Source organism: Molossus molossus, unplaced genomic scaffold (genome assembly GCF_014108415.1).
Source record: "Molossus molossus isolate mMolMol1 unplaced genomic scaffold, mMolMol1.p scaffold_m16_p_2, whole genome shotgun sequence".
Lineage (NCBI taxonomy): Eukaryota > Metazoa > Chordata > Mammalia > Chiroptera > Molossidae > Molossus > Molossus molossus.
The window spans coordinates 65,407,965-65,422,165 of record NW_023425355.1 but is presented as its reverse complement, the minus strand read 5'-3'; the positions used below and the strand labels follow the sequence as shown (position 1 = coordinate 65,422,165).

Sequence of the window (14,201 nt, the reverse complement as noted above, 5' to 3'; positions counted from 1 at the left end):
AAGGAAGAAGTGAAACTGTCATTATTCATAGATAACATGATATTGTACATGGAAAACTCTAAGGACTCCGTCAAATATCTATTAGATTTAATAAATAAATTTTGCAAAGTCCCAGGATTCAAAATTAACATCCAGAAATCACTGACATTTTTATACACCAATAATGAACACACAGAAAGAGAAACTTAAAAAATGATCTCATTTACCATTGCAACAAAAATTGTATCATATACCTAGAAATAAACTTAACCACAGAAATAAAGGACCTGTTTACAGAAAACTACAGGACATTGAAAAAGGAAATAGAGTAAGATATAAAAAAGTAGAAATGCCCTGGCCTGTTTCTCTCAGTGGTAGAGCACTGACCAGTGGACCAATGAATCTCAGGTGTGATTATGGACAAGGGCATGTACCATGGTTTCAGTTCATTCCCAGCCCTGGTTGGGGTCATGAAGGAGGCAACCAGTCAATGTTTTCCTCTCACGTCAATGTTTCTCTCTCTCCCTCTTTCTCTCTCTCGCTCCCTCTCTCTCCCTCCCACTCTATTATCTGAGGATAAATAGAAAAATATTCGAGGATTAAAAAAAGTGGAAGCATATATCTTGTTCATAGATTGGAAGACTTAACCTCATTAAAATGTCCATACTACCCAAAGCAATCTATAGATTAAATGTAATCCCCATTAAAATACCAACGACATATTTCACAGAACTAGAACACTTTAAAAGTTTATATGGAACCAAAAAAGACCCCAAATAGCCACAGCAATCATGAAAAAGAAGAACAAAGTAGGAGGGATCACAATACCGAATATCATGTTATATTACAAAGCCATTGTAATCAAAACAGCATGGTACTGGCACAAGAACAGGCATACAGATCAAAAGAACAGAACAGAGTACCCAGAAATTGACCCAAGACATTATGCTAAATTAATATTTGACAAAGGTTGCAAGAGCATACAATGGAGGTAAGACAGCTTCTTTAATAAATGGTGTTGGTTAAATTAGACAGCTACATGCAAAAATGAAGCTAGAGCACAAACTTACACCATACACAAGAATAAACTCAAAATGGATAAAAGACTTAAATGTGACTTGTGAATACATAAAAATCCCAGAGGAAAATGCAGGCAACAAAATTTCAGACATCATACGAAAGAATTTTCACTGATGCAATGCCTAAGGCAAGAGAAACAAAGGAAAAACATGAATACATGGGGCTACATCAAACTGAAAAGCTTCTGCACAGCAAAAGAAACAAGCATCAAAATGGAAAGGGAACCTACTATATGGAAGAGCATAATTGCTAATGATATATCAGATAAGGGGTTAATTTCCAAAATATATAGAGTACTCATACAACTCAACAAAAGGAAGACAAAGAACTCAATTAACAAATGGGCAGAGGTCCTAAATAGACACCTCTCTAAACAGGACATAAAAATGGCCAAGACATATAAAAAAATGCTCAACATCACTAAGCTCAAAGAGATACAAATTAAAATGACTGTGGGGTATCACCTCTCACCTGTCAGAATGGCTGCCATCAACAAATCATTAAATAAGTGGTGGTGAGGGTGTGGAGAGAAGGGGACTCTAGTACACTGCTGGTGGGAATGCAGACTGATGCAGCCGCTATGGAAAATAATATGGTGTTTCCTCAACAAATTAAAAATTGAACTGCATTTGACCCCGTGATCCTACTTCTAGGAATATATCCTAAGAAGCCTGAACCACCAATAAGAAAGAATATATGTCCCCCTATGTTCATAGCAGCACTATTTACAATTGCTAAGATCTGGAAACAGCCCTAGTGTCCATTAATAGATGAGTGGACAAAAAAGCAGTGGTACATATACACAATGGAATACTATGCAGCTGTAAGAAAGAAAGATCTCTTATCATTTGAGATGACTTGGAGAAACATGGAGAGTATTATGCTAAGTAAAATAAGCCAGTCAGAGAAAGACAAATATCACATGATGTCACTTATTTGTGGAATATAATGAACAAAATAAGGTAGTGAACAAAATAGACCCAGATTCATGGAAGTAGGGTACAGACGGACAAACTTCAGAGGAGTGGGGGGGAGGGAGGGAAGAGATAAACCCAAGACATGCATATAAGCATAACCAATGGATATAGACCACAGTGCTGGGGGGGCAGGGTGTGGGAACACGAGGAGGGTGTCAATGGGGGAAGGAGAAACATCTGTAACAAAAATAAATTAATTAAATAATAAAAAATAAATAAAAAAGAACAATAAATTAGCAATATAGTGGGAAGAACCCGTTTCCTGGATGGATCTTCAACAATTTTCACATGCTCTGCATTTCTTACTGTAGGAAAAAAACACATTTGTTCTATGTAGATCTAATAATAGACAACAGTAGCCTCATATACTCACAAATGATGGATCTTTGTTCAGGCAAGCATCAATAAACTCCTTAAAAGACTTAGTAAACTCTCCGACAAGAGTTGGAGGATTGTTTTTTGGAATCAGAAACAAAACTCTCATTGGATGCATATCAGAGTTAGGTGGCTCTCCCTTGGCTAGTTCAATAGCAGTAATTCCCAATGACCAAATGTCAGCCTAAGTTTAAAGAAATAATAAAAATACCTTGAAATTCCATTCCAAAATATTGCCATAAAATAGCCTGTGGAATTTTAATGATCACAACAATATTAAAGTGTCTCAAGAAATGTGATGTCAATAAATTTTTCTTTATAAAATTAATTTGTTTAAAAAACATACCAAATTCTCTACTTTATGCAAAGTATCACAGTCTAGGTACTGAGGATTCAGGTGGCGAATAAACCAGACAAAAATCCCTGCTTTCAAGGAGCTTATGTTCTAGTAGAAGAGATAGATATATAATGTCAGATGGCACTAAGTTCTGTAAAGAAAATAACTCAGGATATGGAAATAATGGATGATGGGGTTGAGGGGCTGCAAATTTACACATGATGGCTAGGGAAGACTACTTTGTATAGGTAATGCTTAAAGTAGAGAACTGATTGGGAGAAAAGTTATTCCAGATAGTGGGAAGGGTAAGTGCAAAAGTCCTAAGAACAGAGAGTATCTGTTGTTTATGAAACACAAATGAAGCACTGTGGATGAAGCAGATAGAATATAGATGAGAGTGATATATATAAGATGAAGCTAGAGAGGTGAACGAGGGCAAGAGTCTATGGATGTGATACTACGGACTTTGGATTGTATTCCAAGTGGGATGGGAATAAATAAAGGGAATAGGGTCCGAATATTATCAGCATCAAAGGAACTTATAATTTAACAGCAACATTTGACATAATTCTAGCTTTAGAAATATTTTAAAATAAAGGGAAGTTAAATAGGATAGCATGTTATATAAAACCGATTATCAAAAACAAAAGTTTGTACAGATAACTTTACTTTTGAGTCATAAGCTGACTGTTGAATAACTTCAGGAGCCATCCAAAATGGTGTTCCCACAAAGGTATTTCTTTTAATTTGTGTATCTGTTAGCTGGCCAGCAACACCAAAGTCAGCAAGTTTAACATCTCCTTGTTCTGAGAGCAAGACGTTAGCAGCTAGGAGAGCAAAACAAACAAACAAAAAAAGACAATGAAAAAAAATCTCAGCTTACTCAGAATGCACCTATTTCTCTCAGGTTCATATTAAATTTTTGTATACCTTTTATGTCCCGGTGGATTTTCTTTTCTGAATGCAGATAGTCCAGACCTTTCAATATTTCCTTTAGCATGGTAGCGATCTGGAACTCATCAAATGGACCAGCTCGCAGCTTAGGGGAACAAACACACACACACACATACATGTATGAAAGTTTAAAACAATGAAGTTTAAACTTGATATATCTTTGAAATAAGGGAACCACTTAGATATATGAAGCAGTTCTGTTTATTAAACCAATATTTAAATAAATGAGAAAAAAATTTTAAAGTGAGGGAAGAGAGTAAAAAAAATTAAGTCAAAGGGCTAGAAGGGTTTTTAAATGATTGGATTTAATATTAAAAGATAATAATATAAGCAGTGTTACCTATTTATTAGCTCCAAAACCCGAGATTCTTATATATTTACATCAAAGACTTAATATACATTTAAATAATGATAAAACTAGCTTTCTTTCTTAATATAGGAAAAAAGAAATCAGCTACATAAAATTTGACATTTGTTGTTTAAAAGTTATTAAATATTTACACTGAACTTATTTTTAGCATCAATCCAACTCGATTATATAGGTTACCTGTAGAGCAGTTCTTAGCATTGACGTATTTTAATAACACTGTAAAACTATAGAGACTTTTTGGACTCAAACTTAAAATTTAACCAGGAGTATAATAATTAAACTATTCAGACTTTCAGAGCAAAACATGTATCAAATCATGGAAAAATATGTTTTTTCAAATAAATCTAACACATTTCTCTTTCTTTCCCCACCCCTGTACCAAAGCCAATAGTTTCAACTGGAATACAAGGGAAGCAATGATTAGGTTTCAGGAGAACTTGTAATGGAATACTTGAAAAATCTCTCCTTAAAATAAATGGTTATTTTAAAATTCTGCTACCTCATAAAGCACAAACAGTAGACTGTACAACATTTACAGGAAAGGTTGGGAAACTAAAGTCAGAGCTGAGGTAAAGTTCTGTTTGCTGGAAAGAGGGAAGAGATGGTGAAAAATCAAGCATTGCCCACTCTGCCTCACATTGGGAGGGATTCACCACCCTTTGGCACCCTGTATATTTCATCTCTCATGAATGCCATATTTATTCTGAATAATGGGTACTTTCATGTTGAAACTTAATAGCTCAAAATAGAACCCATACTTTGGTCTCACCATTTAATATTAACTGAGGTCTGGATATAGAGTATACTCCAGGCATATCCATAGTTCAATAGATGCCTTTTGTACATTATCTATTTACTTTTAAATCTATCAACTTCTACCCAGAAATTTCTATTTAAACAGTAGTAATACAAGTCATTTTAAATGGTGAAATGGAATATTATTTTATTGATCAATGGCAATGACATTCTGAGGTACTACCATATAACTGAAAGGAAAATATCATACTACTCAAGATTAGTACTTAGTATCACTGACCATAAAATGTTGACAGGACCAGAGGAGGTATACTTTCAGTTACTTAAGAAACTGAGCTATTGGGGGTCTTTTTGGTCTTAGCATTATCATAATAGTTAAGATCTGGAAACAGCCCAAATACTCATCAGAAATGAATGGATAAAAAAGCTGTGGTACATTTACACAATGGAATACTATGCAGATATACAAAAAAGTGATCTATGATCTATTACCCTTTGAGACATCATTGAGGGACCTGAAGATGCTTATACTAAGGGAAATAAGCCAGTTAAAGAAAGACAAATATCACATGATCTCACTTATATGTAGAATATAATGAACCTGATAAACCGATGAATAAAATAGAACCAGAGGTAGGGAAACATGGAAGAGTCTGTCAAATCTCAGAGGGAAGTGGGGAGGGGGCGGGGTGGGAAGAGATTAACCAAAGAATTTATATGCATATATGCATTGCCCATGGACACAGAAAATAGGGTGGTGAAGGTCTGGGATGATGGGGTGGAAACCAGGTAGTGAGGGGCAAGGGGAATAAAAGGGGGATATCTGTAAAACTCTCAATAATAAAGATTAAAAAAAACTAATTGGGCAAAGTCCATATAATGGGTACTAGCTACCATTCTGAAGAAATTCTAAAAGTGGCCTGGATAAGCCAGCCTATTACCCAAAACAGGATATAAAAACTATATTTAAGCCCTGGTTGGTTTGGCTCAGTGGTTAGAGTATAGGCCCACTGACTGGGGAGCCCCGGGTTTGATTCCCAGTAAGGGCATGTACCTCGGTTGCAGTTCATCCCCAGCCCCAGTTGGGGTTGTGCGTGTGGCAACCAATCAATGTGTCTCTCTCACTTTGCTGTTTCTGTCTCTCTCTTCTTCCCTTTCTCCCTCCCACTTTATAAAAAAAAAAAATCCACAAAAAACAAAACTATATTTAAGTAAAAACAAACAATAAAGGGATCCTAAAGATCCATTAGCTTAACTGGTATATTTAGGTCCAATTTAAAATTCAGTAAAATAAAATTTCAATTAACTGGGCATTGGAGGAGGATGGGAGAGGAGACCCCATGCCAGAGAAATGAGAATGGGGTGATGGTACAATTGAGTTTTTAGGTTCATTACCACAGTGAAAATTATTCCAAACCTTGTGGTTAAAATGTTTCCTTAGTGATCTTAATAATGATTAGAAAAGAAGAAAAAAGGGGGTTGGAAAGAGAAGGAAAGGAAAGTAGGTAGAATATATAGAGAATATATATTTTTCCCCCCAAATGCAACCTTGGGAGAGAATGCCAAGAAATTGGCCCACTGTACCTGGAATGCATAATTGAACTTCTTTCTCTCTAATGACTGAAGATTGTGCTATGTCTCTAATAGCTAATATTACTGTCTCCAGGGCAGTGTATTGGCCTTGGGTAATATGCCTCTGTTGTCAACTGAGGATATGCAAGAGAGGGACATTTGTTCTTTCAAAGACTGTATACTTCAGCATTTAGGGATTTTCCTCATGATCCTTTGACTTCAAGCCTGTCCACGATGCAATGTTATGTTATAATATTATTTCCAAGTTTTTCCTTGGTGCTCATGTTATATATATATATATACACACACACACACACATACACATACATGTATGTATATATACACATACACACACATATGTGTATGTGTATATATATAATTTTATTTACTTTTTTATTGTTGAAAGTATTATAGATGTTCCCCTCCTTGTTCCCCTATTGACCCCCTCCTCCCCACTCCCACCCCTCTCCTACCTTCCCCACACTATTTATTCCCTGTCTTATTCCTACTCTTAAGGGAAACGTTTTTAGTTTTTGCCCATTAAGTATGATGTTGGCTGTTGGTTTTTCATTTATGCCCTTTATTATGTTGAGATATGATCCTTCTATTCCCACTTTGCTGAGCAATAGTTCAGAAATGGGTGCTGGATTTTGTCAAGTACTTTTTCAGTATCTATTGATATGATCATATGATTTTTATCTTTCATTTTGTTTATGTGGTATATCACATTTCTTGATTTGCAAATATTGTACCAGCCTTGCATCCCTGGGATATATCCCACATGGTTGCCGTAAATAATTTTTTTTTAATCTCCACCCGAGGACATTTTTGCATTTATCTTCAGATAGAGCGGAAGGGAAAGAAGGAGGAAGAGAGAAAAAGAAACATCGATGTGAGAGAGACACATCGACTGGCTGCTACCCACATGATCCCAACTGGGGCTGGGGACAAACTGCAACCGAGGTATGTGCCCTTAGCGGGAACTGAACCTGGGTCTCTCTGGTCCATGTGCCAATGCCCTAATCGCTGAGCCAAACCAGTGAGGGCAGTAAATAATTTTTGAAATATATTGCTGGATCTGATTTGCTAATATCTTTTTGAGGATTTTGATGTCTATGTTCATCAGGTATATTGGCCTGATGTCTTTGTAGTGTCTTTATCTGGTTTTGAATTAGGATGATGCTGGCCTCATAAAAGTTTGGGAATCTTCCTTCCTCTTGAATTTTTGGAATAGGTTAAGGATAATAGGTGTTAGTTTTTCTTTGAATGTTCAGTAAAACTCCCCTGTGAAGCTCTCTGGATCTGGGCTTTTGTTTGCTGGGAGTTTATTTATTTATGTATTTACTTACTTATCTTCATCCGAGGACATTTTTGCATTTATCTTCAGATAGAGAAGGAGGGAGAGAGGAAGGAAAAGAGAGAGAGAGAAGTATCAATGTGAGAGAGACATACTGCAACTGAGGTACGTGCCCTCAGCAGGAACCGAACCGGGGACTCTCTGGTCCATGGGCTGATGCTCTAACCACTGTGCAAAACCGGCCAAGGCTGCTGGGAGTTTTTAATTACAGCTTCAATTTTCTTTGTTGTTATTTGTCTGTTCAGGTTTTCTGACTCTTCCTAGTAGAGTTTTGGAAGACAGTATGATTCTAGGAATTTGTCCATTTTGCCTAGGTTGTCCAATTTGATTGTGTATAATTGTTCATAGTATTTTTTAACAATCCTTTGTATTTCTGTGGTGTCAGTTGTTACTTCTCCTCTTTTGTTTCTTATTTTGTTTATTTGGGTCCTCTCTCTTTGTTTCTTGGTGAGTCTGGCTAACGGTTCATCAATCTTGTTTATCTTTTCAAAGAACCAGATTTTGGTTTCATTGACCATTGATCTTTTGTATTGTTTTTTTAAGTCCCTATGTCATTTATTTCTGCTGTTACCTTTATTATTTCTTTCCTTTTACTTACTCTGGGTTTTTCTTTTTGTTCACTTTCTAGTTTTTTAAGTTGTATAGTTAGATAGTCTATTAGTATTTTTTCTTGTTTCTTGAGGTAGGCTTGTAATTCTATGGACTTTCTTCTCAGGACTGCTTTTGCTGTGTCCCACAGATTTTGTGTTGTCATGTGTTCATTTTCATTGATTTCCAAGAAGGTGTTTATTTCTTCCTTGGTTTCCTTGGTAACCCATTCATTGTTTAATGACATGCTATTTAGCCTCCATGTGTTTGAATGTTTTTATTATAATTAATTTCTAGTTTCTTTCATGCCATTGTGATCTGTGGTGCTCATGTTTTATTCTATTAAGCTCATTATATGTGCATTTGTTGCAAGCTACTGCAATTCATACTGAATAGAAGTGAGGGGTAACAAATTCAATAAAATACCATACAGTGCTCAGAGTCTGTTGATATACAACACATTTTTTTTTTTCAAGACTGGGAGAGAATCTTGAGATATACACTATATAATGTTGACATAATTTAAAAGTCATATTCACATTCCATTATTCAGGTACCAGTTTAAAGTGATAAACTCCCTCTGTTCAGCATCCTTCTTGTTTTCTCTTGTTCCTGGTAGCCTAAGCCTCTAGGCCTAATCCTTTATTAGATTCCTCAAATGAGAGCATTCATTTTCTTTTTTTTTATCCTCACCCAAGGATATTTTTCCATTTTTTGTACAGATAGAGTGGGAGGGAGAGAGAGAGAGAGAGAGAGAAACATCTACATGAAGGGACACATCGAGTGACTGCCACCGCCACGACCAACCAGGGCCGGGGACAAACTGCAACCGAAGTACATGCCCTTAGCGGGAACCGAACCCGGGTCTCTCTGGACCGCAGGCCGACGGAGAGCATTCATTTTTATAGGACTATACCTGGAGAAGAAATACCACATTTTCTCATTATTTGCTCTCCATACAAAGTCCAGTTAAATAAAATTTATCATTAAATCACAATATTATTAAATTTTAGAGCAAGTAAAACAAAACTGGAGAAATTACTAACCTAATTTATTCATCTAACATTTGAGGAAATTAAAGCAAAGAGATTAAATGGCTTGCCCAATATTAGGCATCTAGTCAATAGAAGAACCAGGGCTAGAACCTAGGATTTTTATTTTTAACCACTACATGGCTAAGAAAAATTTAAGTTCACTGAATTGTGTAATTCACATTTGATTAGGCAGAGATCAGAATGGCAGGATGAGATTAAGATCTCACAATAATTTAATTCAGAGATTTCATAAAATGGAACAAGCTACTAATGGGGGATACAGATTATGTTAGAGTTGGGCCAGTGTCTAAAGCTTAACATTCTTTTTTTATAATTTTTTATTTATCAATTTGTTTTTGTTATAGGTGTTTCTCATTTTTCCCCCATTGACACCTTCCTCCCCTTCTCCCCCACTCCATCTCTAGCTTTGTGGTCTATGTTCATTGGTCATGCATACATGCATGTAAGCTCTGTGGTTTATCTCTTCCCCCAGAAAACCTCCCTCCTCTGAGGCCTGTCAGCCTGTACCCCACCTCCATGTCTATGGATTAATTTTTTTCAGCAGTTTGTTTAGTTCATTATATACCACAAAAAACTCGTCTTTGCTTGGCTTGTGCTTAACATTCTTATAAATGATCCTGAGGAAATCAGTGAACTAGCTTTGTCAGAGCCTACAAAACAGGTAAGCACTGTGGGAGACCAGATAAGTTAATTGTGATAAAGTTGCAAAGGGCTCTTAATGTTTAAAAGTGGAAGGCAGGCCCTGCCAGTGTGGTTCAGTGGTTGAGAGTCGACCCATGTACCAAGAGGTCACCAGCTGGAGTCCCGGACAGGGCACATGCCCAGGTTATGGGCCAAATACTCAGTGGGGTGCATGCAGGAGGCGGCCAATCGATGTTCTCTCTTATTAATGCTTCTATCTCTCTCTCTCCCTTCCTCTTTCTCTAAAATCAATCAATAATTTTTTTTTTAAATCTGTGACTCTACACAATGGATATTAAAATATTTCCTTAAAAAAAGTAGGAGGATCATGGATCAATTCTCAGATATCTTATGGAGCTAATGAAGAAAAAACTATTGTATAACAATTATGTGGAAAGACAAAAAGAAATGAGATCATTTAACTTCAACACAAGAATGAGATCTGACTCCATATGCATAAAGATCATTATACAATGAAACATCACTTGTGTTCTATCACTAGAGAGGAAACAGAAAAAAAAATGAACTCAATCTTTAGAGTATGAGAATTAGATTAGACACAAGGAAGAATTACTTAACTCAACTGATTAAACTGAGATAAATTCCTAGAAGGAGATGAAACTCTCCATTAAGTTTAACTACAATTTCTTTAGAATAGTTTAAGTACAGTTCTGTTTAAAGGAAAGAAAATCTCTTCTAGCTATTTCTATTCATAGGATTACTGGAAACTTTGAGTTATTGGCAGTCAAGATTAAACCCTATTTAAAATATTTAGTCACTTTCAGTTAGGAAAACTCATCTCCACTTTAAAAATAAGAATTAAGCCCACTACATGGCTAAGAAAAATTTAAGTTTACTGAATTTGTGTAATTCATATTTGATTAGGCAGAGATCAGAATGGCTGATTTGGCTCAGGGGTTAGAACATCCACCTGGAGAACAAAGAATCTCAGGTTTGATTCCAGTCAAGTGCATGTACCCTGGTTCTGGTTCAGTGGAAAAGTATCCTTGGGTGAGGATTAAAAACAACAACAACAACAAATACAAATTAAAATATTACTTGATCTTAATCATCAAAAATTTTATTTTTACATGTAGCATACTCTATAATTTCAAAGTCAGAAGCATTATAATAATATAATATAATATAATATAATATAATATAATATAATATAATATAATATATAACTTAGAAATAACTTAGTGCCACTTCTTTGTTTTATATGATATCAAAGTCCAAGGATTTTATGTGTTTGATTCATAGTCACAGATTTAGTTATGAATAGAGCCAGCCCTACAACCTCAAATGTCCATAGGTCAGCCCAGTTGTCATTCTACACAAAGTTGCCTCTACATTGAATTTTAAATACAATGCTCTCTTAGGAAAGATGGTAAAGGAAAACAACAACAACAACCCAACATTGATGGAATTACAGTAATTTGGGGAAAACAACCAGTATTTCTCAAAGGTATTTTGGGTGTGAATACATTTTTATTGGGTGGAACTTCTGCACACTGTGGAATTTTAGCATCTCATCCCTGCACACTAAAAGCACTGTAGCACTTCTATGCAATTATGACAACCAAAATTACCATCACATTTCCAAATGACCTATAAAGAAGCAGAGAGGACTCTATAGAGAACTGGGTCTATAGGCCTACTTGGTCAGAACCCAAGAACCACTTTTAGTGACAGTTAACTGAATTACATATTTTTAAAAATCTAAGAACACTCAGTCTTTTCAGGGATAAGTTTACAATGTAAAACTAAACTGACAGCAACTGCCACATATTCATTCCTAATTTGGGGGGCTTGATTTTATTAAGCTTTCTGCATTTCTTATATACTCTACAAATTTCGGCAACATGCTCAATCCTGAAATACAACTAAGTCTACCTAAGGGTAGTGGTCCTCAAGAAAGAGTTTAATGTGAACATATTAACTAAAGCAACCACTTAGTTTGTCCAAAAGCCATTATTTTACTGTAATTAAAAAAAGTTATAGCATGGATGTGTGTGTGTGTGTTCATTTAAAAATACTTACAAGATCCAGTGCTGAACCGCCACCCAGGTATTCCATTATTATCCATAATTTTGAACCCTGCAAAAGCCATGAAACAACTTATAATTACAAACCTGAGCCAGATAACATAATTAATATAAATGTTAAATCTTATATACTAATGTACTGGTTTTAAAATACAAGTTTAAAATTAGGTGTTTGAACCCTGAATATTATTTTTCCATAGAACATTAAAAATGAAAGTAAAGTTCTGAGACTTGACTCTCCTTAAAATTTAGTTAGCTAATTATTGTTTCTTATCATAGAACTATTAGCAATTTATAAAATCCAGAAAAAATAAGCCATAGCTTTAAGTTATTATTTTGAATGATAATATTAAAGGGAAAAGAAAGATGCATTAAAGAATAAGAGAATAAATGGAAAGTTGCAGAAATTTTGTTATGGAGTTTCTGGGTGTTTTCAGGTGATTTTAATTTGAGGACACTGGCTATTTTGCCTTCTTTCAGTTTTTTGTTTTTGTTGTATGTACTTTACAACTTTATTCAGCCATGATTAATGAACATTTTTGGTCCATACATGAAACCTAGAAAGAATACTGTCTCCTTTCCCTAGTAAATAAGAGAACAGGAGTATATAGCTTAAAAAGAATATTACTCTAGATAGAGGTATTTTCACTGTAAGTTTTAGAAGAGCAAATGGGGCACATAAGGAGAGTACTTGTATGTGAATTCCAAAACAGTGGTAAACACACACACACACATCATTCAGTTCTATCAGATAAAAATTGAAATAAACTATTATGTGTTTTTTATTCCTTCTTTCAACTATAGCTTGAAATACTAGAAATCTCTCTCTCTCCATACCATTTCATGAGTGATATTCTCTGAATTTCTGTGGGACCACAGAGTAGACTGGAAGAGGAATTGTTAGTTTTACTATACTGGCAAGTAGCCAAGTTGAGAATGGATTGTGTTCCAAAAGTACATTTTTAAGTAAGATGTTTGGAATTTAGAAAGCAAGTTATTTTCCTACAAAAATAATGTCTAGTTTCCTGGGGTAGTCCGCCAGGAGACAATTTAATACAAAGGTATCCATAGTATAGCAGGAAGAGTAGCAGAGAAACTAACTACTACTTATACCATAACAATGTTTTGAGGGAAAAATATATTCAGTGTTGTACTTCAACTTGGGATGCCAGGAACACCATTCTCACCTTTATAGCCCCAGCTGTGGGATGAAAATTCTCAAGTTATTGTCAGTAGCCCTCAAATTCTAAAATCCCTGGGAAGTACTCAGGAGTTTCATTCAAAATGTCCAAGCATCTTCATGAGGCTGTGTTTTTTATCATGGCAGAGAATGAATTCCAATAACATGATAATGAATGTTTATGTCACATTGTAGTTTGGGGAATGAGATGTGGCCTAGGGTTAAGGGTCAGGGAGGGAGGGCTTGGTTAATTTAAGATGAAAGGACTCCTCTTTCCTTTCTTGATGCTGATACTATGTAGGATGTATAAGAGAGAGGAACAATGTATCCTCCTCCTAATCTTGATATCCACTCTCTCTTGTCACAACAGGACAGCTTGAACTGAAGAAAGAAAGAGCTGAGAGTCATTGTTAACAGCAGTGTCTATTGAAAGAAAGAGAGGGATCTGGCTGGTGTGGCTCACTGGTTGAGCTTTGACCTATGCACCAAGAGGTTGCTGGTTTGATTCCCAGTCAGGGCACATTCCCAGGTTGTGGGCTCAATCCCCAGTAGGGGGCATAAAGGAAGTCACCAATTGATGTTCTCTCTCATCAATGTTTCTATCTCTCTCTCTCTCTCCCTTCCACTTTCTCTAAAATCAATAAAAAAATAAGGAAAGAGAGGAAATAATTCTCCATTATGGCAGGAAGGTGAAAGGAGTTCTAAGACTGGGTCATGTAACTCATTTATATATATATAGAAATTAGGCACTCTGAACCTCCGAATTATCAACCTGATATGCATTTATACTTTTTTCTAGAGCACAAAAGACTTCTCACAATGCTGTATAGCCTGAGAATTTTTTTTCTTTTGTACAAGTTTCTTTCTAATAACTGCTATAATCTACCTTATA

At 35.6% G+C, this 14,201-nt stretch overlaps 1 protein-coding gene across 3 annotated transcripts in view; it reads right to left on the bottom strand.

Annotated features, from left to right (window-relative positions):
* STK26 (serine/threonine kinase 26) overlaps positions 1 to 14,201 on the bottom strand; it is a 97,286-nt gene that overhangs the window by 13,058 nt on the left and 70,027 nt on the right. For all 3 annotated transcript variants that reach the window (XM_036271217.1, XM_036271218.1, XM_036271219.1), the window contains 4 exons: positions 12,125 to 12,181; positions 3,679 to 3,787; positions 3,418 to 3,575; positions 2,410 to 2,595 (listed from right to left, as the gene is read on the bottom strand). In XM_036271217.1, coding sequence (XP_036127110.1) covers positions 2,410 to 2,595; positions 3,418 to 3,575; positions 3,679 to 3,787; positions 12,125 to 12,181 — 510 coding nt within the window. The remainder of the gene's footprint in view (positions 1 to 2,409; positions 2,596 to 3,417; positions 3,576 to 3,678; positions 3,788 to 12,124; positions 12,182 to 14,201) is intronic.